This window comes from Talpa occidentalis, unplaced genomic scaffold (assembly GCF_014898055.3).
Source record: "Talpa occidentalis isolate TD23 unplaced genomic scaffold, MPIMG_talOcc4v2.1 talOcc4.15, whole genome shotgun sequence".
NCBI lineage: Eukaryota > Metazoa > Chordata > Mammalia > Eulipotyphla > Talpidae > Talpa > Talpa occidentalis.
In genome coordinates, this window is record NW_023601543.1 from 85,614,895 (window position 1) to 85,640,008 (window position 25,114).

General features: G+C 46.8%; 1 protein-coding gene across 6 annotated transcripts in view; it reads left to right on the top strand.

The window, feature by feature from the left end:
- The window catches only part of MID1 (midline 1), a 338,728-nt gene that overhangs the window by 269,386 nt on the left and 44,228 nt on the right, over window positions 1–25,114 (top strand). For all 6 annotated transcript variants that reach the window (XM_054695859.1, XM_054695858.1, XM_037512723.2 and 3 more), the window contains exon 3: window positions 6,013–6,108. In XM_054695859.1, coding sequence (XP_054551834.1) covers window positions 6,013–6,108 — 96 coding nt within the window. The remainder of the gene's footprint in view (window positions 1–6,012; window positions 6,109–25,114) is intronic.

Below are 25,114 nucleotides of genomic sequence, written 5' to 3' on the forward strand. Positions count from 1 at the left end.
CCAAAGGCTAAAATTTGGGGTATTTGTGTCTGCTTACCTTGCTGTTGGGTTGGGTGGCAGCGCATGTAACGCACAAAGCTCGTCTGTTGAGCCGGTTTTGCTCTGCTCAGTTGGTGTCCATATCCCTGCCTAAAGGCTCATTTTGAGGCTGGTGGAAAATCAGCTCACCTGCCATGGAGTGTTCATTTATCAACTCAGAGGCCACTCTAAAAACTACCCAGTATGAAGGCGATTGTGTATGGCACATGAAAATGTCTGCCCAAAACAAAAGCAATCGTAGGAAAAATTAATCTTGGCATTTGGCATAAAATATGCAGGGGAGCAACATGTGTTTTACAACTTTGTCTTTCACAAGTTTGACTTGACCCAATGTTTCTTTTTTGTTGTTGTTGTAGTCAACATTTTTTTAAATTTATTTTTTACATCGTTGTTCATTTTTAAACAATATTTGTTTCCCCCCAGCCTCAGGTGGAGTCCCCATAGAGTTTCCTTCCCCAATGCACCGTGCACCATCACCTCAGTCCCCGGTGCTCCTACCTCCCTCCTTCTGATCCCTCTCCCTCCTCCATACAGGATGTCTCTGATTTATCATTGCCTGTTTTTGTTTTGTTGTTGACCCAATCTTTTGCTGAATCTTAAGAAACTAAATGTGCATCCTTCCACGCTTGCCTTTAGAAGGACTATCTTGAATCATTTCTATTCCTTTTCCTCTTGTGGTGCTGGTGGTGGGAGCACCATGCTGAATTCCATCAAATAGCAGCACACTTACAAAAGCTATCCTTCCCACAGAGACCCTTAGCACATCCTTTCCTATCACTAGGTAAGAGTCCTATGGAAAAAATCATCGGGGGAAGAGGTTATGTGTTAGGGCTTGGAGCAATGTGACTTTGGTTTTAGATAAAATTTGAAGTCGATCTGTCCATGATAACTGCTAGTCCATTTAAATAAATTTGTGTTGATAAAGATTAGTTCAATGATGTTGCATTTGCCTTCCCAGAAATCTTGTGGTCTGGAAGAGCCATATGCATTCCTTTAGAACACTTCTTGATTGTCAGACTCCTCTTCATTCCAATTCACTGTCACCAATGAGAAAGCCCAGAAGGGCACAAGTGTTGCTTTAACAATGTGGAGTCATCATTAGCAGAACTAGCTAGATAGTTGATGGACTGCATTAGAGTTCAGAAGGAGTCAATGAGTATTTACTTTTGCATGCCATTTGCTCCCACAATGACTATTTGGGAGTTTATAATGAGTTTGTCACCAAGCAATGGTAGAGATCCAGCAGGTACTCAATACATGCCAGGGCTGCCATCTTTCTCCTTGGTAGTAGAATAACGTTCTGCTCTGCAGATGCAGCCTAGACAGAAGGAAAAACTTGTGCCCAGGCCCAGGAAGGCACTTGCCCTGGGGGCCAAATCTCACTCACCACCTGTTTTTGTAAATAAAGTTTTATTGGAACACAGCCTTACCTGCTCATGTGCATATTGCTTAAGACTGCTCTCATGCAGAAGGAGCCACAGAATGGGGAAGATGCAACAGAGAGCATGTGACTGACTAAGTCTAAAATATTTACTACCCAGCCCTTTCCAGGCAAAGTTTGCTGTCCTCTCTTCTCGGCTTTAGTGCTGTACTGCCCAGCAATGTAGCCACTAGCTGCATGTAGCAGCTGAGAGTGTAAAATGTGGTGGGTGTGGATTGAGAGGTGTAGATGTGTAAAACACCACCAGATGCCAAAGACCCAGTGAAAGGAAGAAAAAACAGGAAAATAGCTCATCCATTTTAAATTATTGAAAATATTGATTGCATGTTGAAAATGACAATATTTTAGATGTGAAACTGAGTAAAATATATAATTAAGCCTAATTTTACCGATTTCTTTTGACTTTTGTTACTATGGCTACTAGAAATTTTAGATTGAAAATGTGGCTCACATGATTTTCTAGTGACAGTGCTGGTTGAGAGCCTGGAATTTGGAGGATCTGTGAGCTCCAGAAAAAGTTAGAATGAGGGGAGAGAAAACTATCTCTTGTGTTTGCAAATATCGTTCAAAAGCAGCACAACCTTTCATTAATCTGCCTATTTCTTGGAAGAAGGAGCAATCAGAAAGAAAGGATTTGGGTGTCTGTGGAAAAGGTTTTAGTTTCCTTCTCCCAGGAGCTGACCCTAAAAACTGGAATAGGGAGGAGATCAGGAAGCATCTGTGAGGGAGCAGAGCCTGAAGGTGGGAAGGAAGTGGCAGGAGGCTGTGCTCGCCAACAGGTTGCTGCTGTGGGCGCCTGCTCTGGGCGCCAGGCATCTCCCAGTGGGGGGACTCTTTGAGAGATTTTATGGAACAGGCCCCAGTGGCCCCACCCAACCGGCCCGAGGAAGTGGGGCTGTTCACCCACCAAATGCCGGTGATTGCTGGTTGAGGCTGCTTCTAGAGGCCTCGGCCTCCCCTCTCCTCCCCAGCACTCAAAGTCAGGAGCAAGCTTGAGAATAGTGAGTGCCCAGGGCGTGGGGTAGGGCCCGCATGGGGCTTGGTACATGGACACCAAACTGGACGCTTGATCCCGCCATTCATGCTTTCAGCAGGCGTTCGTGAGCGCCTGGTGTGTTCACCTTCGCGTCGGCCCGGAACTGGCACGGGTGGGTAGAGTTATCAGTCCGCACGCGGTGGGTGGCAGATTGCGTCCAGGGGAACCCCTGTCTCCTCACTCCCCATCCACAGGGCTCCCCAGGCCTGCCGCCTGGGTGCCTGCCGAGTCCGGCTTCATGAGGAAATAGAAACATCGACATTGTCCAGGGAGAACAGGAAACGAACACTGTTTGACACTCTGCAGGATGCCTTGTGCCCGCAGGGAAGTGGATACTTACAGCTACTTAGTCCCGAGACACGGATGCCAGAAAGCATTCTCTCTCGTCTGTCCGAAGCACAGTCAACGTGAGGAGCTGCAGGGCCCGGGGCGCGGCCGCGGTGTTCGCCACACGGCGAGGTCTCTCCAGCCTCCGCACAAGTCCCGGGCTGGGGCTGCGGCCGGCGGCTCACGCAGGACTGGCTTTTGCTGCCTGCCGGTTCCCGGGGCTCCCTTCACACGTGTTGCCGGGCCCTTTGGCACCCCCTGCAAACGGGTCTGTCTCTCCCAGTTTCATTCCCTTGATTGTGCTGCCGACGGCTCAGGCATTGTCTGCGGACTCCAGCGCCACTTGTACTACGTAAGTTTGAGTCACCCCAGAGGATCTAGACAGGGTGCTGTGTTTAAACCACGGGGTTTAGTCTACATATTAGTTGATTAAAAACAGGTTTCACCCATGATGTATGCTTCATAAGTGGAGGGAGAAGCAAGCAGATGTTTGTCAAGTCGAAATGTGTTGGATTATATTTATTTGGCTCGCTTTTGCTGACTAGCTTTAGAACTGTAAGCAGTTGGATGAAGTGTTTCCCTAGAAGTTTCCCGCTCCGGAAGGCCGGCCAAAAGCAAAAGTAAAAGGCTTCCCTGAGAGTAAGGTGCCCAAAGAAGCCAACACACATGCCTTATGGTGGTCATGTCTAAACCAAGGACACGGAACGATGGACCGCCTCGAAGTCAGTCTCCAGGCTGTGACCATAAAGTGATCAGCCCTGGCAATTCCTTTAGTCCAAAGAGTAGGAAAAGGCCTGGCGTTGTGGTTCTTAACAGCTTTGAAAGCAAGTTTTTCTTTGACGCAAACGTCGTCATGTGTACGTCGCATCTAAATCAGTCTGCCTGGCTTGTTTTCTTCATTGCCCTCCTTCCTTTGAGTGAGAAACAGTCATTTTGCTCCTCTAAATCATTCCTATTTGAGACATTTTGAGGGTTTCAGACCCCAAACTGGAGATTTGTTTGGCTGGTCCTCCAGTCTAGGTGAAATACGCAGGTCTGCTTCGCGTCCTGGCCGCATGAGGCGTGGACAGAACATTTTAACCCGTGTTGCAAGCACGATACCCAAGCTCAAACGCCACGCAGTCTCCTAGAACAGGACACGCTCTGGGATGGTGAGGGAGGCTGAGGCTGGGCTCTGTGACAAGCGGAGACGATCTAGGCCGTGGGGCCCGAGGGGTGCACTGCACAAGGCAGGAACCTCAGAGCGCCCCATGCACCTGTAGGCCAGAACCCCCAGGTACATGCTGGGCTCTGAGGTACCCCCCACCTTCTCTGGAACTGAAGCCAGATAGAACCAAGAGGCTGGGCGGCAGCAGAGGGGCTGCGTCAGAGCAAAAGCCCGCATTTGAGAGAGCCCCCTCAGGAGACACCCCGAAGCCCCAGAACCCGCCCAAGCTGGCTGGCCGTGCCAACCCCCAGCCCGGCGGCGAGCAGAGCTCACAGCAGACGCGCTCCAGACAGAATTCCCAAGACACAGATAAATGTGATACAAACACCAGGAAATAATGGAATTTCCTCTTCTCAAAAGAATTTAAAAGTAAGCCTGTTTAGGTCTCCTGAAATTGCGAAGGAAGGAATTGTATCCCGAGAACAAGAACAGAAAGGAACTCAACATGAAGAGGGAGACGTGATGAAGAACTTACTGAAAATGGCACATGAGATCACTGAAATGAAATCACAACACGGCGGCGCGCCGGGCGGGCAGGCCGCAGGCTGATGCGTGTCCTCTGCGGGAGGACCCGGGGGCTGTCCGCGCATGACTTACCTGTTTTGTGCTTTCCATGAAAGTGATTCTTTTTTGAATAGACCTTTCTAAATCCAGAATTTCAAAAGCAGAAAGGGTCAATATTTTAGGAAATAATTTTCACAGCAGAATGAATGATCACCTTTATGAAACGGTCATTTTTAAAACCCCTCATGCTCATTCCTAATCTTTTTTCTCAGCGGGCATTACAAATCCCGGACCGCTGCTTCTTCCTGAAACTCACTTTTGTTCTGGCTTCATTGTGTTTCTTGAACTGTCTCTGTGTTAAAATACACAGCGGCCCCAAATCCTTTGCCCTTTCAGCCCTCCCTGATCTTGGGGGTGTGTCGTGGTTCTGGTCCCTGCCGCGGACTGCACTCCTCCAGGCTCACCTCCACATCCAGTCCCTCTCCCCAAGACATTTCCCGTCTTGTCCACCAAAAACTCCCCACTCCCCCTTCCAGCCTCAGCTAAATGACTGTCCTCTGGGAATCTTTCTCCAGGCAGCCCTGCCTCTCCCCCTTCTCTTGCTAGTGTCTCTCTCCCAGTGGTATAGCCAGCTCTGTATTTTTATTTTTATTTCCCCGGTGTCTATCTCAGAGTCTGACATATAGTAGAAGCTCAGTAAATACTTGAATGAATGAATGAATGAATGAATGGTGTAAATGAAGACTGAGCAGAATGAGAAGCAGTGGGCAATGCTTAAAGTCTCTTACTAATAACAGAGGGTTATTGTGGCTGGAAGTAAGATTTAAGCACTGCAGGGGACTTTAAATTGTGTGCTCTAGATTCTTAAGCAGGATAATGATCAAGTAAATGTAGCATTCAAGGAAATTGGATCTGGCATTGATAGTTTGATCGGCAAAGTGTAGAAGTGTGTACAATAAAATGGACTGAGCAAATAAAGGACTTCTTTTTAATGTCCATAAATGACCATATTGTCAGCAGTGGCTGGATGATGCAAACCTTCCTCTGAGGGACCGACCTCAGCCTGCCCACGAGATGGCCAATCCCAAAAGTCCAATAGCAGTTTACTTGGTGTGCGAATATAGTCCTTACAGTATTGCCATTTCTGATGCAGGGAAAGGAATAGAAATCCTTTCTTTCTCCCTACTTCATGACCTAGAAGTAACCTATAAGTAATGATCTAGTTATATATACCTGAGTTCAAGTAAGAAGCAGGAATAAAAAGAATGAAATTGGACCATTTTTGAAAGGTTCTTTTAAATGCAACTTCTCAAAAGTTTAAATCTATAAATACTTGAAACTGCATAGATTTCATTGCTGTTTCTGGAAAATGTCAGTTTTTCCCAGTTTTAAATAATTTTGTGTATATTAAAGTATTAAAGTATGCAGAATAATATTTTTCCTCTCTCTTTTGAACAGCAAAACTTAGAGAGTAACCTCACCAACCTTATTAAGAGGAACACAGAACTGGAGACCCTTTTGGCCAAACTCATCCAAACCTGTCAACATGTCGAGGTGAGTATCTCCGTGTGCTGTATTCACATGAACACTGCTAAGCGGGGATCTTTATACCGTCACCCTTTACATGTTTAGAATAGGAATCTTCCTAAAATTAATTAGATTTTTGTAGAAGTCAAATGTATAAGGTGGATGAAACTGGAAGGAACTAGAACCTCAGAGAATTTTTCGCCACCCGCGGTCTTGTCCTACCCCCCTCCTGTCACAGCCCCCGTGCAGCTTCCCCGAGCACTCTGAATAGTAGAGATTCTGATCACCCTTACAAGGAACAGCCAGAAAAACAAACAGCACTATTTAAAGGGTGGCGGTAGTTTCCTGGAGCTGCTGTAACAAACCACAAACGGGGATGACATAAAACAACAGAAATTGTTTCTCTCACCGTTCTGGGGGCTAGAGGACCACAATGAAGGATTCACTTTTGGTGATGAACTCTCCAGGGGTTATTTTTTGAGTCTTGCTGATGAGAAAACATTGTGAATGAGAGTGAGTAAGTGCAATGTTTTTGTTCTTCTAGGGCAAAGTCAATATGTGTCATAGCAATAAGTGGATGAACAAAATGGAACAATCCAGGAGCCGTATTTTATTTTTATGATGTGATGGCATTTGATGTTTAGGGCAATATGAAAGAATTATTTCTCTTCAGTTAAAAATAAAATGACCTGTGTTTTATGGGAAAATCTTACAAATGCTTTATGGATTAGGTGATTATTTCATTCAATTCCAGTTAGTCACTTGTTAAAGCATTCGTATCTGGTTTCCATTATGACCTGAAGTAATTTCCAAACAACTCTCTCATTTCTGATGCAATATTGGCATGGCTTAAGTTTACAAAATGCTATTTGACCTAACATGAGGTAAAGTTGCATTCTGTAACCGGTAATTTCAAACGTGAGATATGTCATTCAAGAAACTTACAAGCAGATTTTATTTCAAAAGATTAGCTACTGTTTTAGTTGAGATACAGACTCTCAAATAAAGCCACTAACTGAGAATAGCAGACTGGCAAATAGACACATTCATGCCAGTAGAAATTATTCTAGAAACATGTACCGAATATCCATTCCTTTCACTGTGGTTGCAACTAATAAGTTCTTTGCAATGGAAAGAAATGTTGGTGGGTGAGTAACTTTGGTAGTTGGGAAATGATTCTAGGTAAAATTCAAGAAACTTAATTCTGACTAGACAAATAGTATGTCAGTGCCTCTTTTTACATATGTCCCCTCACTCACTTTTGTTAATACTCTCAAAGTGTAATTCTTTAATAGTTGACCTTCTGACTCACCTAGTAATCAGATGAGTCCACACTGAAGGTTTATTTAGCTCATTAGTAAAGGAGCAAGGAAGATGGTAAAGGCGGCTTAAAGCGACGTATCAGGAACGGATACATACAGAAATGGATGCCTGAGGCAGGGGAAGGAAAGCTAGAATAAAGTAGCTAAATTAGATGTGAAGCTGGTTAGTGACTCACAGGGTAATAAACCATAACATGTGGGCAAATAAAGTCTCCATTTTCTCTAAGTTAATGTTTAACTTTGCAGCGGCTGAGCCCTAACCAATAGTAAACAGAAAGTTAACAACCAGTTAACTCCTGGCCTGGAGAGGCCGCTGGCCCTTCCTGCGGCTGGCTTGATGGAGTTTGTTCTAGCACAGCACCAAGAGGGCACTCGGTCTTCTTTTTGCCTTACTTCCAAGCTTTGGATGATTTTCATGTCTGGATGCTGTTGACGTCCGAACTGTGTTCACTAAGCATTATTTGTGTGTGACGGTCACTCTGGTTTGTTCATTGCATTAGAATGTATGGCACATCCGCTGTGTGTGTGTGCACGTGTGTGTGTATTGCTCTGTGCTAAGTGCTCAGGGCCCTGCCCACAGGGAGCTTATTATCTTGACTGGAACAAAAGCAACTTTGTTCTTATGTAGTAAATGGTCATTATGGTTAGAGAGGGTTGGATAATTTGGGATTGCAGAGAAGCAAGAATTTTCTTCCAGCTGGGAAGAGGGGGAGGAAGCTCAGATTTGAGCCTGCCTTGAAGGGTAGGTGACATTTGGGCACATGGAGGGACAGGAAAGGCCCTGTTTGCGGGACAGGCCAAGGCACTGGGGATGGAAACTGAAGCTCGTCAGTACTCCAGGCAAGGAGTGGCTGCGTGGGAACTGAAGGTCCGTGAGGGGGGAAGTAGCAAAACTGGCCTTGGAGAGAGGGGAGCTGGGCGGCTTTCATCTCGCACCAGAATTTGAACTTTCTATGTTCTGGAAACACAAAGATCCGGGTAACTTTCACACTTACACCTGTTCCACCTCTAACTCTGTTCCGCAAACGGTACTTGTGGTTGAGAAAGTGGTCTGGAGTGTTGGCGCCAAGTGGTCACAGGTCCGGGGGAAAAGGCCGCAGAGCTGGGGACTCCGCCGGGCGGTGGGGTTTCGGGGTGCCACACAGGGCGCAGTGGGCTTTTCCCTCAGGGCAGGGAGAAGAATTTCCCGGTGGGCAGCCCGGGTTCCTAGACCGTGTCCCTTCCCCTCCCCCTTCCCGAAGGCGTCCTTGGAAGTGGGGCGCGGCAGTCCTCGGGGGAACGACCCCCAGGCCAGCTGGGGCTGGAACAACAGCAACAACAACTCTGGGCGCACAGAGGCCGCGCTCAATTGTTAGAAATTCGCTCAGCGCATTCCCACCGAGCACTGAGGAAGCGCCACATCCTTGGCAGCGCACGCCTCCTTCCTGGGATTCACCCCCGCGTTTCTTTACAATGAAAAGAGTTTGAAGGTCTCTCCCCGCCCCCTGCCCATTGTTCTCGCGGCTTGTTTTCAAGATGGGGGTAAGCAGATGAAATGGCTTTTTTGATCGCAAGTGCTGAATTGTTTCCAAACTAGAGACCCGGAGAATGGAGGGCGAAGGCCGAGACCACGCGGCCGCGGAGGCGGCATCCCCAGGCCCGCTTCGGGCGGCCGGGAGAGAAGGGGTGTGTGACGGGCAGGCCAGGCTCCTGGGACAAGTGGGCTCGCAGCGCCGTGTTCTGCTTGCTGGAGGAGCTGTACGCAGAGAAGGGCCTTGGCCGAGCTCGCAGCGCCAGGGAGGGCAGGTCTGTGGGAAGTGACAGTGTGGACCAGGGGCGCCCTCAGCCCTTCGCAGTCCGCACAAACCCTTCCTCTGCACCGCCTAGTCCTCCCCCTGTTTCTTGGAAAAATCAGAGCCCCGAGTTTACTAGCCAAGCCCGGAGAATCACTGCTGCCTGGCACGTTCTCCACACCTTCTGAGGGTCGCGCTCTCGGGCAGGGGCACGACCTTCATCCTGGGAATTACAGGTGCCCCGAAGCCATGGTGAGGCAGCAGAGGACGCCTGGGCAAGGGTCAGTGATGCCCGGGGGGGCTCAGCCAGGAGGAGGGCTCAGCGGCCTCCCCACTCTGCGCGGCCAGTCTGCAGGGGCCTGCTCGACCCAGCGGCCGTCAGACCCTTGGCACCAGCTCCCGCGTCATCTTGTCTTCTTTAAAACCATACTTTAGAAATCCCTTTTGCCTCCATTTCTCATGCTTTTTAGACTTTTTTTTTTTTAATTCTCGTGGAAAGTTGGCTCTCTTACTGGCAGTTTTTCTCTGGGCTTTCCCAGTGCTGGGTGATACGTGGAAAGACACACCTGTGGGTGAATTAAGTGCCATCTGATTCCATTTCCGTTCAGGTGCCAGGCTCTGTGAGCTGAGAGAAGCCGGCGGAGCGTTGTGGCGACGCGGCATAAGAAATTGAGCACAACAGGCAGGGTCTGAAAGGGACTCTGCAGTCCTTCAGCAAGCCCAGCGGGCATGTGATTGTAAACGCGGAAACGAGAAAAAATTGCGGAGCTCCAGAGAGAGACAAGCCATCCGGTTTATATTAATTTGCCGTGCGCTCTTATGTCCAAACACTCTCTGCACAGGGAAGCCTTGGCCAGTGCTTCGTCTGGAGCCATGCCATGAAGACCAGCACCGGAGCGTCGCTGTTGGTGGCCAGTTACTTTGTCATCTTGGATGACGGGTGTCCAGGCTGGGGACCAACTTGAATGCCCGGGTCACAGGCAGACGAGGGTTAGAGCCCGACCCCGGGGGCCCGCGAGCGAGCTGTCAGGTGTAGCGAGTCAGCTCCCAGGCCCCGTGGGGCTGCATCAGGCAGCCACAGTCACCTGTGGATCGCTGTCAGGGGCTCAGAATGATGGTAGGGGGGTAAGGCAGCTTCAGAAGCGTTCAGAAACTGGGTGGGGCGAGCCCCTGTGGTAAAGGCTGATCTCCCAAGTTCAAGTCTCAGGATTCCCTGAGCATTAACTTTTCTCAGTGGAGCTTACGTTTAAATGTTTCTGAAAGTAGTGTGTGGCACAGGTTTGCAAAGCTCTTCTTGGTTCAATGCTCTTGCCTTAAAAAATATTGGCTCATAAAGGCCGTCACATCCTGTCACCTTCTTGGCGCTAGTCACGAGGAATAATGGGAATTAGTGCAAGTCTCTTAGTATTTTCTTTAGCATTTTGGAATAAGGGGTTCGTCTTATGAAGGAATGAGGATAAAGCTTAGTTTGGGATTACTTTTAGGATCACATTCCAAAGTTTCAGCTTTAAAACTTTTTTTTAAAAAAGTGGGATCCAAACCTTGCATGATCCGCCACCCTTTCCAGCCGGGTGGGAGTGAGCTATGACATCTGCTCAGAACCCCACCCGGCGGCTCGGGTGGGCACATGCTCACATTACAGAGCTCTGAAGACGGTCCCTGGGCCATGTTTGAACTTGGTCATGCAGGTTTCCCACGCCAGTGCTCAGATGGGAAATAATCAGCCTTAATTGGGAGCCCATGAATGAACGGTGGGAATGAAGAACGAAGCTGGGTCTTTCTATTGTATCTTAGCGTGGTTCCCCCCACAACACAGGAGTCCTTGATCACGTCTCCCTACACTATCCCATATACAACCTCCTTGGCTTGAGATCTTTAGATGCTTGCCTAGAGCAGCAGGGAAGTTCCTGGCATGATTTAAAGAATAATAAGAACGGGTTGGGACAAATGTTTTAAATAGCCACAGTAGTTAGTTCTAAGACCGCTTCCATGTCAGATGCGGGAGTCAGGGGTGCAAGAGGAACGATCCCGGGGACAAGGTGACTGCCAGGTGGAAGCTCAGCTCCCGGTATCGCTCCTGTCCTTGTCACTCAGCGACAAGCATCATCCCAACCATCAAGCCACCCTTTTGTTTCTGAACCAACCTCTTTTGTTTCTGGGCTTTAATATCTGGTTTAATTTTTTGCCTCACTAGATGAATATAAAATTGCTTTTTATGACAATCAGGCAGAAATGATCTCCATGGAAGATAATTATGGATTATGAGAGAAACAGGATGCATCCTCTTTTACCTTCATTCGATTGACTTCTATTTTTAATTGCTGAATGTTGTAGGGAAAACTGAAGAGCTTTGTTCTAATTTTGAAGTCCCCCAGCAAAATAATTGAGTCATGCATATAAAATGTTCGTTAACAAGAGCGCAATTGTGGCCCTGGTTGTTTTTGTTTGAAGCAGAAATATGAAATTTTAAATTCAGCTATTTAAAAAGCCCGAGGCTACCACTTAATGTAAAAGGCTCTTAGTGAGGGGCAACGCAAATAAAGAATTTTACAACCGAGTGAGGTAACCTCGCAGCCTAGGAATTTATGGTAGAGCTTTTACTATGCTTTGAAAAGAATTTTCACTAGATAGAACAGCGGGCTCGTGTACACGGGAGGCGATGAAAGCTATCGCCGTAGCCTAATTCCCTGACTCGGCAAGCTAGGTGACCCCCATGTTTGCGCCCCGTCCGTCCTGCGGATGCCAGAGGGAGAGCGTAGTGAGTGTTTCCAGAAGGTGGGAGTGGGCCCTGTCATGCAGGGAAAGCCACGCGGTAGGACTTACGCCCGTGTGCCCAAGGGACGCTCATGAGGCTCCCCCGCTCACCTTCTGGTTTAATTACCCCTCCAGCCTTCTGAGGACAGTGGGGTTCCGATGACCGTAGAAGTGTGCCGGGGAGCCAGGCAAACCCAGAAGCAGCCAGTACGGGGAGGGATGGAATCAAATGGAGTAGCAACTGGGGTGGTTCCTGTACTTCAACTACCAAACCCTGGTGGTAGAGTTGAGAAAGATGATTTGAAAGTTAGAGTCCTATGCCTGTTGGCCATTTGCATTTCCTCTTTGGAGAAGTTTCTTTTTAGCTCTTCTGCCCATTTTTTGACTGGATTATTTACTTTGTTTTTGTTGAGTCTCATCAGCTCTTTGTAGATTTTTGTGATCAGTCCTTTATCATTAGTGTTGTGTGCAAAAATGTTCTCGCAGTCGGTGGGGTGTCTCTTTGTTTTGGTTACTGTCTCTTGCCGTGCAGAAGCGCTTTAATTTGATGTAGTCCCAGCTGTTTCTCTTTGCCTTCACTATCACTGCTTTGGGTGATGTGTCTAAAAATGAACAAGCAACTATAAACCAGAGACACAATACAGGGGGAGAGGAGAGAGTAGGATGAAAACAAGGGGGGTGGGAATTGTATGGGGACTATAGCCATGATGAAAATGCATACATTGTGCAAAAATGAAAAATGATGCAAAAAATATATAAAATAACAAATAAATAAATAGGAAAAAAAGGGGGGGGAGTTAGATTCCTGGCCATAAACAATTCCATTTGCTGGGGAACCAGAAAGCCTACCCACCCACCGTCACGAGGCCTCTGGGAGCGCACATCTGTGCCGGCGCCTCTTCAGGCTGTGAACTGCTGTCAGGGTTTTGACCGTGAACTTGGCCTGGTAACCTCTCCTTGGAGATGATGATCCATTTGCTTCCTTGAGTAAATAAGGTTCTTTTTTTCCTTCCTCTCCAAGAAGTTTGAAAATGATCTCTAAAGACAGAGACCTTAATAATATCCCTGGAATCAATATTTCGTGTTTAAATTTAGGGCTGAAACGTAGATGTTTGTACTTTCTGGGTTTGTGGCACTTAAGAGCATGTGGCAGAGTATTAGCAGTTTGACAGGTTTGCTTGAGAGTCCAATATGAAAGATGTGTTTTATTTTAGAACCGTGATTTTAAGTCGAAAGTGTTAAGATAGTTTAAGTTTTATACCAATATTGCAATGTTCACAAGAACTTGATTTTCACTGTGTTTGTAAGTTTAATTTATTAGATTTCTAAGAGCTACTTAAATACTTGGGAAGGTTTGACTTGTTAGGGTTTTAATTTTACCCTGTTCAACATTTAAAGTGCTTATAAAGTAAGTTGAATATGTTACATTTGTAAATGCAGTTTTAAATGTTACAGCAACTTGGTGATAAAAGTCGGAGCAATGGTGAGAATCGACTGGAAGAGGGTACTGTCTGGGGTGACAGAAATGTTTTATACCTTGATTTAGCTGTAAGTTATATTGGTTATCAAAACCCATTGAATAATCCCTCAAGATCTATGCATTTCCCTGTATGTAAATTTCATTTCAATTTAAAAAATAGGTACAAGAACTTAACTAATTTATAGATGGAATGGATTATTCAGTGGAGTTGAGTCTGTTCAACTTGAGACAAGCAATGATTCGCGCACCCCTGAGAGTGACTATTCTGGGTTTTGCAAAATTCTTGGATTTTTGAGTAGGATAATCAGATGCATTATTTGAATTTAAAAGCTTAAGGAAAACTACACAGCGATTTGTTGGTATAGAGAAAATCCTCAGACCCAAATCCTCATGGTCTGTCAGTGTCTGTTCCCTCTCGTGCTTGGTCGGACACCTTGGAAAGCAGGCCAGTGTCTTTCTTGTCTTAGTATCTTCTGCATTTAGCACACAGCACATCGTGCTGGGACTGGAGCTTTCCAGAGAGACCAGCGGCCTCCTCCTGCCCTCCCTCTGTCAGCAGCAGATTTGCCCGGATAGGCGTCAGGCAGTTCCCATCCCGAAGGGTAGACAGGACCCCTCCCGAGAAGCAGGTATACAGGACAGTGTTTCTTGGATGGCAGAGCCTGCGGCCACGAGTCCCTGGAGGCAGAAGTGGCGGGGCGATGCGCAGAGGGCTGCAGCCAGCACAGGGCTCCGCCCTGGATGGGGTCGAAGGGCACGGGGCTAGCAGGAGTGTCAAGGATGAGAGGGCTGTCCAATAGCACGTGGGGCCCAGTGGCTCTTCCCCATCCCCCTTTGATAAGCCCACCCCTTTCATTTTCTTGGATACCCTCTCGGTCCCTTCTGGGTTGTAAAAGAGAAAACGAGCAGATAGCCACTTCGAATCAGGTTAAGGGAAATACTTGAAAAAAGAATAAACATGAACTTGCAGGGTGAGTAGTCAACATAGATCTGAAGATGGTTTATAGGGTAACGTCTGCAATATCAGATTCTCTTGATCTCCCCCCAGCACACACACACACACACACACACACACACACACACACACACGGTCTCAGCATCAGCAGCTGACAGACATCTGACTTCCGTGGTCTTCCCTTTCCTCTTGCAGACCAGGTGAGATGTAATGTTCACTGTCCTCTCAGGGGCCACTTGCACGGCGACAGCACGCTCCACTCGCCTCCCACCTCCCCTCGCACCTTTCCCTTCATCTGCCCTAGTGACCTTCACCAGCATCCCTGCCACGCCCACAGAAAACCCTACGAGATTAAGTCAGCGCGAGCAGCTTCAGAGAGATGGCACAGCCCCTAGGCCAGAGGTGCAAAGGGAGTCAGTGAGAAGAGGGGAGATCAAGGAAGGACACCCCCATAAGTTAATTTTCCCAATTCACCTTGTTTCTCTCCTTCCGCCTCTGTGTGAGCTCGGCCAGAGCCAGCTCCTGCAGCTGACCCAGCAGGGCTGCTCACGGGGGCCGTGCGCTGGGCCCGCGCTGGCGCTTCTCTCCACTCCCAGACAGCCAGGGCAAGACTCAGCCCCACCGCACCCTGCACACTGTTGAAATCAACCCCCATCTCCCAGTCATCCTCGAGGCAGACTCTTTTTCCCTCTGCCCTGTGCCTTCTCGTCGTCTTCAGCCCTGGTTTTCCGACTCCCATTTTGCCTCACTGATCATCAAAGAGCAGTCCCGTTCCACGCTCGGGGCAGACCGCCCCCGTTCTGCACACACACCAATTGCCGTAATTTTGAAACCCTCTAGAACCACACTGTCCAATGAAAATATATTAGGAGCCACCTAGGTGGTTTAAAATTTCCAAGTAACCACATTTTCCAAAAGTAAACACGAAAGGTTTTTTTGCCTATAGGTAAAATTAATTTTACTGGCACGTTTTATTTGACCCAAGGTACTCAAAGCATTATCATTTCAACATGTCATTAATATAAAAAATGATTAATGTGTGCATTTCCTATTCATAGCACATCTCAGTTTGGATTCGCCACATTTCAAGTGCCCCAAAACCACAAGCGGCTAACAGCTGCCACGTTAGACCACACAGTCTCGAACTTCTGTAGGCCTCGGGTTAGCAGTTAATGATGTGTGCGGTTGCACGTTTGCTAATTGTCTCCAGTGAAGTCATTCTCTCCAGTGGACCAAGTTCTATTTCTGTTTCTACCAAGCTTGGCGCTTTGCTCACACTGAGCACTCAAGTCCATGCGGTGGCTCCATGCGTGATCCGCTGGCACATGGGAAGCTTCTTCCTCATTCATGGGCAAATGAGTCTCCTTTCCTGGCACTCTCATTCCTTAGCTGCTAGGATGTTTGCAAAGGCCTCTGGAGAGCCGCCACTTCAGCCACCTATGCTTTGAAGTGGAGAAAGAACTAAACTTGGTGCTGAGAAGCAAGGTCTGCGTCGTCGAGAGCTCCGTGCGCTGGTGTCATTACTACAGTCAGCGCTGAATTAAGAGCTCCGTGTAAAATAGACGGTATTGCTTTGTTTGTTTGGGTGTGAAATGTTTCTTCTTTGAGCTTGTTATCTGAACATAACCACCCCAGAGAGGTGCTAGCCCCCAGGAAGGTGGCTTCTTCGATACCTTGCTGACGATGTAGCGCCGTCTAGCCTGAAGGGAAGGAAGGAGCCCGGGGACACGGGGCCAGCAAGCAGCCATGTAAAAGGAACACGTGGAAATAGTAACCTGGACTCGGGCTCTAGCTATTTAAACAAAGCACTGCTTTAATGTTTGCAGAATAAAGTATTTTTCCTTCTGTTTTTCATGAGATGGCCTTAAAGAATTCCTCTTGTTTGCGGTCTCGAAAAAATTAGAAGTATGCCCATGAGGCCCGCCTTTAAGGGTTCTATTAAATAATAAGAAACCTTTGTTCTTGGTAATAAAATTAAAGCAAGCAGTGTTTCCACTACCTGACAGGATGCCGCCTCCCTGCCCACCCCCACCCCGCCCATCCTGACAACGTTCAACAGAGCATTCTGTCTCCCAGGTGGGAAGGTGAGAAGGTGACATCTGTCGGGGCTGAATATGGAAACACAGTTGACCTTCCTCATGATGGAGAGAAACAGACAGACTTCTGAGTAATCTCTAACTCAGTTTTTTTTTTTTTTTCAGAATCAATTTTATTACAGAGAAATGTATAGATTGAGGTTTAAAGCTATAGTGTCATTCTTTTAGAAAGACTAGTAATTTCACAATGAGTTGACATGATGGGGTCCCAAGGTAAAGGGAGATTAGATAGATGATAGATGGATAAGTAGATGATAGCTAGATGATGGATGGATGGATGGATGGCTAGATAAATAACGCATGACTCACTAGATTTCTTGTGTCTTCTTTTCCCAGAAGCTTTGCCTGCCATTGCTCAAATTTGGACCCATTTATGATCAATTACAAATGAATGTTTATAGGTAGGATATGGCCCTGAAGTCAAGAATGACCAAGGTCAGGCTAGAAACATGCTCTGTTGCACCCCACTGTCAGTCTCGAGTCATCAGAGCTGCAGCACAGGGACAGCGACGACAGGGTCACAAGCCCCGCTTACCTCCACTCCCTCTTAAGAAATCTCTAAACTGCAGTCCCCTTTAATGGGAGCGCTCCTATCCCTGACTGCCAGTGCCATGCCCATGGGACGCTCATCCGTCCTGTGTCCCCTGGTCTGAGCGTTTCCAGCTGCAAGTTGCTGAGCTGGGGGGCCTTTTCTGCCCCCCCCCCCATTAATCCCAGAAGGCAGTTAATGTCTCCCCACCCCAACAGCCTTCATCCAGCCACCGATGAGAGGCGCTAGCTGAATACCCATCTTCCTCCCCTTTAGCTGGGGTACACTTCACTGTTTCCCAAAGTTGCCCATTGGGATCTGTACCCTTTCATGGCGCCATGTCCTTCCACCCATGCCACGTGTCTGGCCGTGAGGAGCAGCAAGGCCCAGGCCTCCTCCAAAATGGACCGATAGCATCCCCACCGTGAGCACAGCTCGCTTGTTCCATTGCTCTAAACTCTCCTCTCATTGGCTGTATGTGAATACAGTGAATGCTGGGCGCCAACAGTATTTTACGATCAATCGAGCACCTTCTGCTGGCATTCTCAAGTGACAGCAGCCAGGGTAGAGTTTTTATCACCAGTGGATGCATCAGAAGGACAGACCAAAGTGAACATTTTCCAGTTGTCCTTCCAAGTTCAAGTCTTGGAAGTGACTTGCCACAACCGAGTGTATTTCAGTCACTCGGGAGCACCAAAGAGCAGGGACCCATTCCTTGTTCTCCCTAACTCTGCCGGACAACAGGTGGCATCTACACTCGAGCAACTCAAGCCTGAGTAGGAGTCCAACTTTGTATTTTTCCAGGACATCACCATTCAGGAGTCCTGGCACGACAACTGACAAGAATGCCACTTCATGAGAAATGACATGTACGGTTGAAAACGGGTAATGTCAGGTCGTGGGAGAGAAGCTTCCTCTTTCCATTAGCAATGACTTCCTTTCCCTGAACTCCATCACCGCCACCCTCCCCAGCACTCGTTCATTATCTTCTTCTCTAAGCGCCTTTCCACTTCTGCCCACCAAGTCTGAACGCTGATTTTTGCCAAATACATTGGGTAAAAATTACTTCACAGAAAGCACCACTTGTCAGAAACTTTTTGAAACAGACTTGATGGAGACAAGGCCGTGACAGGTTAAGAGATTTTTTTTTCTTTTCATTCTGTGTGCCCAGCCCAAACGGAAGGGTGTGGAGCATTTGTTTTATAAAGTATGTAATTAATAAGGGAAAGGAAGGGAGGAGTTTATTGTTTTTGAATGAATTATGAGCAACACCTTCCATTCTACTTCCATTCTTGGTGTTGGAACTGCTTTGAACAGTTACCATTAAACACAAGAAGAAAAGTCGGTGGCATTAATGCCAAGAATGTCAGCTGGAAGTCAGCTGAACGTACTCGGAGAAAAACATCAGGGGAGGAGCCACATTTATTATAACTGGACAGGAGTCAGCCGGACATCACAGGGAAAAGAAAAGCCATATAATAGCAGATAGCATTTTCCAGCTGACATCCTATGAATTCTGTCTCTGCGAGTATTTCTCCTTCGAAGAAGGAAAACCAGTGTGTATGGAGTACCCAGGTATTTTCTTGAAAGGTATGCAAATGAGGAAACGTTGTCCTACAGACCTAACACTTTTTTTATACCTGCAGCTTGATGATGCCAAAGTCCATGAGCTTTTCTTCTATGCTAGAGCTTGGCAAACTAACCAGGACCCTACGCCCAAATCTCACTCGTCACCTGTTTTGGTAAATAGCTTTCATTGGCACACAGCCACGCCCATTTGGTTGACGCTGCTTACAGACTGCAGGAGTGGAACTGAGTCGTTGCAAAAGAGACCTTCTGGCTCACACAGCTGAAATATTTACCGTTTAGCCCTTTACAGTAAACTTTTCCACCCCCCCCCACACCATGGAGGACTTTCCTCTGACCCTCTCCCCTCCACCCACTGCATCAGGAAGGGCCTTTAAGGAAAGCATCTGACGTTGAAAAATAACTGCCAAAACCCTGGCATTTGTCCTCATAGTCTAGCTCTCACAGCCATTGTATCCATAAAAGATGCAGGTGATTTGTGCTAGAAAGTTCCCAGGTCATCAGTAGGGACTGAGCCACTCTAGCCCTGGTAATTTTGATTCTGTACGACCATTCCTGTTTAGGGCAGTCGTGATAGTTGCCATTTTTTGTGTCATTCCTCTGTGCCCAGCATTTTCCGATGACTTCACACACAGATTCATTCGTTGTCCTCACCAGGGTTGCTCTACCTCAGCACTAGGGACATTCGTGACGTAGTGTCAGTCGTGGTGGGAGCCGTCCTGTGCATTGTAGGATGTTTAGCAGCATCCTCTGGCCTCTGCCCACTCGATGCCAGTAGCACCTCCTCCACCCCCAGTTATGGCCACCCAAAATGTCTCCAGACATTGACAATATCTCCTGCGGCAACACCTGGTCTGCCAGGTAAGAATGGATATTTTCTTCATTTTGCAGATGAGGATGTTGAGAAAAGGATAGTTGGAGTAAACGCCCAAGAATGTATGGCCAGTAAGTAAGAAAGACCTGGCAGTCCACCCCAGGAGGACTCCTTGGGACCCTGAGTGCTGAACTTGAGCCCTTCCTTATGCCCTCTAAATTATTTTACCTGGTTTGACACTTTTGCTTCACTGAACAATGGACTATAAAATGGACCGAGTCTTGATTGCGGGTGCTAATCTTGGGAGTAAAATTCCTTCATGCAGAGTTTCAGCATTTTAAGCAGTGGCATTTTTGCTGGACGGTTTTACTGTGCTGTTCCAGTTGCATTTCATTTATAAGAAGACTTTTATTGCCCAGCTCACCACAGTGTGTTGCCATTTTTAATGGCATCGTGCTACCTTATCCGACGTTCAAGCTTCATAATCTTAGAAACCTCAGGTGGAAAGGATTTATCATGAGGTTCCTGGGAGCTATTTTTGTTTAATCCCATAATAGGCATATAGCAAAAATTCACCTGGATAGCTAATCAGCATGCAGAATTGGTCTCCTTTAGGCCAAATCGTTTTCCACCACCTTCGCGCCGTGCGAAAGGCCGGATGACATTTAGCCCACCCGCGCCATCGCTCCTGTCACTTCTCACCGGATGCGCTTTATGAACGGATTCCATTTTTCAGGTTTTCTAAAAAACTTTACTTGGGGTTGGTTTAAGATGTTTCCATCAAAACTGTTGACTATTAAATTAACATTATTTAACATTAAAAAATAACCTGTTCTCCTGTTTCTCCTCCAAAGACAGGGACCCTGAGAACTTGGCTGCTCTTCTCAGACTCATCCTCTTGAGCTTGGTCTGCAAATATTTGACTTTGGTGTGAGAGCGTTTCAGGGCGAAGATTACATATAAACACACTAGATGAATTACAGTAATACAGTCTGCGCTTACTCAATTCTCCTTGGCTCAGTTTTATATACAAACTCAAGTATTAGAGTCCTTTCATTGTTCCTTCTGGCAGCTCTAACTTCTGCCCCAGGTCTGGAATGTTCATCACAGCTGCCTGTGGCAGTAAAACCCAAAGCACCCTCAGATCCTCATATTTCTCTTTGCACCTGGTCAGCGGTTCCCGGCAGGGCACGGGAGAAAACTTGCCCACAGGTTTCCCTCGTGCCCTCGTCCTTCCGGTCAGATTATTAGCTTCTCTGCAGCTCAGTTGCGTTTCGGCTGCTCCAGCCCTGGCAGGATTGGCATTAACTCCTCCAGTGCTTGCTTTGCTTTTTGAGGGAGATGGGGTTGTTATAACGTGTGATAAAAAGTAGGAATGCTCTGAAAACAGTGATACTAACCTCTTTGCATTTGGATGCAGACTCAAAATCACATACTCTCAGTAATGCGGAAAAGTACAGGTTGCATCGTTTAAACGACAACAGCATCAAATAGGAAGGCGTTTTAACCTTTCTCCAGCTCACCATAATTTGAACCACAGTACAGCTTTGCCTTTGCCTGATGCCCCAGTCTAGGCAGATCTGTAAAGCTGACTTTTAAAGCACCAATTTCATTGGTGTTGATTTCGAGGAGAGCAAGGTTTAGTCTTAAACCGAGGGGGGTCACAGTTGATGGTACAAATTCAAGAGCTCACTGGTGGTGGGAAGTGTCATCGGGGCTCCTGGTTGCGCAGCTTGGGGGCAGGGGGTGGGGGCACCATTCTTGTGGGATGCAGCCTCTGGAATTGGGCAGTAACAGCGCCCCCTTTCTTTCCCTCAAAACACTGAAGTAAATCTTTCTCCAACACAGGGTGGGGGTGCTTGGCATGCCAGTTTGTGCGTGTGTTTGATCAGGAAATGAGGTATGGAGTCAGCGTATTCTTTTCGCAAGAAGAATTGACAGGTTTTATTCTGGAAGCCTGGCGGTGGCTACGTCATCTCAAGGGACCACCACAAAATGAGAAAAGGCAGGTTTCTACAGCTCAGGACCAGGTCTGCGCCCCCACTGTTGTCTCCTTCAAAGAGCCCCATAAAATATTTCTAAAGATACAAAGGCCACATGTATCTGAAATCTAAAGATGTTTATACCCTGTGCTGAATATCTCATTTTGCTGTTAAATACAAGTCAAATTAAAATAGCAAGTTTTAAGAAACACTTAGAAGCTGTTTACAGGCTACTCAAGAACCTTCCACAGACATAGTGTCCAATTTTTAGTGTGTATATGTAATTAAATCCCTTTAATGTTTACACAGATTTGACAAGAACAAGATAATAAATTTTCTGCCTTACCCCACCCCGTCTGTGAAGCACTGTCACACTCTTATACCCTAAAACCCGCCAGGGGGCCTTCTTCCTGGACACTGCTGACCTGCTCTCTGGAAAAACTAGCTAACCCGTTAATGTTATCACCAAGCTGGCGTTAACTCCTGTGTGCCGGCTCTGCCAGAAAAGGCAAATATCCTGGGCACCAATGGCAACTTGTAGCTGGGTGTGTCTCATAGGAGCGTTCATGGGGCCTGGTGGCCCTCTGTGCCGAGTTAGCTTGCAGGGCTAGGAGACCAGGCCCAAGAGGTGACTCTCTGCATTCCCTGCATTATTCGACTGTCTGGTTTCGCTTTCATGCGTCTACAAGGGATCCAAAAGTCATGGCCTGTTCAAGAGAAGCAGCAGAACTTCTGTCAGAGCAGGAGAAAGTGGGTTAGCAGCTGTCTCTACAGGCGAGGGTCTACATTGAAGCTATGATGTAATGTCCCTTCCCGTTCATTCTACTCTTCCTGCCTCCAAAACACGACAGTCGTGGACACACCAGATAGTAGATAAACACAATCCCTTCTCTTTGCTTGTGGCAGGGAGACTACACGATCACCAGGAACACTGAGTTGGCCAGTCCCGAACCATGGCTCCTGGGAGAGGCGCACACAAACGCACGCGCCTCCTCACACAGATTAGTGCCTTAAATCCCACAATCATCCTGCTGGACTCTCTATTTGACAGAAGAGAAAAGGAGACGCTCCTCCTTTTCCCCTCTCCTGAGGCTGCCCCCCTAGCTGGCCCCAACTGAATGGCGCTGCCCCTTTCTGTCTCCGGCCTCTGGCACGGGAGACTGTACCCTTGTCAGCTGCAGCTGGGGGCTGGTAGGGGACTCGAATTTTTCCATGCTCTGAACGTGTCTGTGAAAGGGCCACGAGTATGGATTTGAGGGTTAAAAATTAATTTTTCAACCTTAGCAGGTGAGCAGATTCACCAATAGAGTCCACGAGTCATGAGCCAAAGCTTGGGCTGTGAGGCGGAGCCTGTTGAGAGCCATCAGGGGCCTGCAGACATCCTTTCCACACCTTTTGGCCGCTTCCTTTTCATCCCTCCAGAGACGTGTCAGAGAATCCTTGCCAGACAATGTTCAATCACATCACCCTCTTTAATTTCCTTTCTATACTTGTCACGATCTGGTATATTTATTAACTTGCTCGGCCTGTTCCCCTGAGTTTCTGTGTGAGCCCCGTGATAATGGGAACTTGCTCTCTTTCTCCCCACTGCATGTCTGAGGCACTATGGGAACACAGTTGCTACTATTGAAATGAATGCGTGAATAGATAGATGAATGGATCAATAGCTGTGTGTAGCTCTTTCAAGGGAGGAGAAAGTGTTTTAAGAGTAATCAGACTTCAGCATGCATGACATTGGCTACGGCACTGGCAACCTCAGATATGACAACGACGTCTGAAAGAAAGAAATTTGGAGGAAAGAATTGAGGTTGGAACATCTAACTGGAAAGGAATGAATTTCAAATATTTTCCAAAGAGGTAAAGGTGTCCAGTCAAATAGAAGACGATGATGGAAGGGCTGGGTAGAGGAGGGGGAAGCATTTCAAGACGAGAAGCAAAGCTGTACCTCCAGCATAGAGAGGGAACACGCGGAACTCATGGGTGAGGCCAAAACAGCGATGAGGCAACATGACAGAGTTTCTCTTCACTCGGTGCTGATGTGATTGTCATGATTGTCATTAAGATGAGGGGGAAAAAGGAGCAGAGGGGAGCCTGGAATGGGAATCAGGCCTGATTTTAAGCTCCTTTCTGCCCTGTGTGGCAAAGAGGTAGGAGTAGGAGACAGTAGCCACCTTCCCCGGACATCCTTCCTGATTGTCTCCATCCCACTCTTGTTTTTAAGGGAGGGGCAAAGAAGGAGCGTGGAAGTATCAACACGTGAAAGAAGGTTTGGGGGTTGTTTCCTGCGCCCTTAGATTGGCCATAGTCAGAGAACTTCTCTCAGCCTCAGTGATTTCTGTATCAAGTGCTGTGACTCAGAAATGAAAGCTAAGATCATAGCCAGGAGCTGCGACTTTCCAAACCAAACCTGGGAACTAGAAACACCTGAATACACTACCCATACCGGTACACATACCTGCTGTGTTTGAATTAATAGCTCATGAGAAACAGAGTCCAATCAAATCATTAACTTTTTTTTTTATTTGACATATGAAACAGCAAAACTGTGGAAAACTTCTTTGTAGTGGAAGAGTTTTAGAAATATAGGATAGCACTCAACTTATTTTATTGTACCTTTTGGAATATAAGAATACTAGAGTTACAAAAATTTGGAAGCTTCATCAAAGTATAAAAAGAGATTCAACTTTTCTGGTTTCAAAGGAAAGTCAACTCCATATTCTGTGAAAGATCTAAGGAAAATACTTGGCCTAAAATGAACAGATCATGTTCCCAAATTTCTGGGAATTTATATTTTGAGGCAGTGGTGGTTGTGGTATCAACTTTCTCAAAACATATTTGGCTCAACAAAGTAGATTTCAGTCCACATTTTCTTGGTGAAAGAAACCTGTCAGTCGTAAATATTGAATAGTCAGAATTTGGATCAAAGCAGACTCCATGTCACGATGACACCTAGGTCACGCCTCCCCTAGAGTCACCCAAATGCCAACGATTGTGAGAGTGAAATGGATCCCAAACTAAATCATAGTCTACTAATAAAACTACTTCTCAGGGCTAATAATCCTCGCACAGATTTATCAGTGGCTTCATGATTTTAGTTATGTCCTCGTTTATTATTTTATATATTTCTCAAAATAATCCCATGTGGTTGAAAAAGCAGATATTATTCACTTCATTTTACAAAATAGGAAAACTTCAAATGGAGCTCTTCCTTGGCTTCCCTGGTATCATGTGTGGGTAGAGCTGGTTCTCCCACCACGCTTCATAGCACCTGCTCTAGAATCGCTAGTGCGTCTCATCAGATTTAAAAGCCAGAATAACTTTAAGCAAGAACAGGTTAGTGACAGCATCAGAGCCTGAGGACTACACAATGCGTTCACTGGCTTGACAAAAGTGCTACGATACTTCAGTGGGGGAAAGACTAGTCTTTTCAATATGGCGCGCAGACAAGCAGATAGCCATGAGCAAGAAATGAAATTGGACCCCTGCTCACACACACATAAAGCTAACTCAAAATGGCTCACAGACCTAAATGTAAGAAATGAAACTTTTAAAGGAGAACAGAGGCATAAATCGTTATGATTTTGATTCAGTTTCTCAGCTAAGACACCAAAAGCACAAGTGACAGTAGAAAATTACATAAATTGGACTTTATTAAAGTTAAAAACTTTCATGATTTAAAGGGCACCATTGAGAAAATGAAAAGACAACCCACAGAATGGGAGGGACTATTTGCAGATCACAT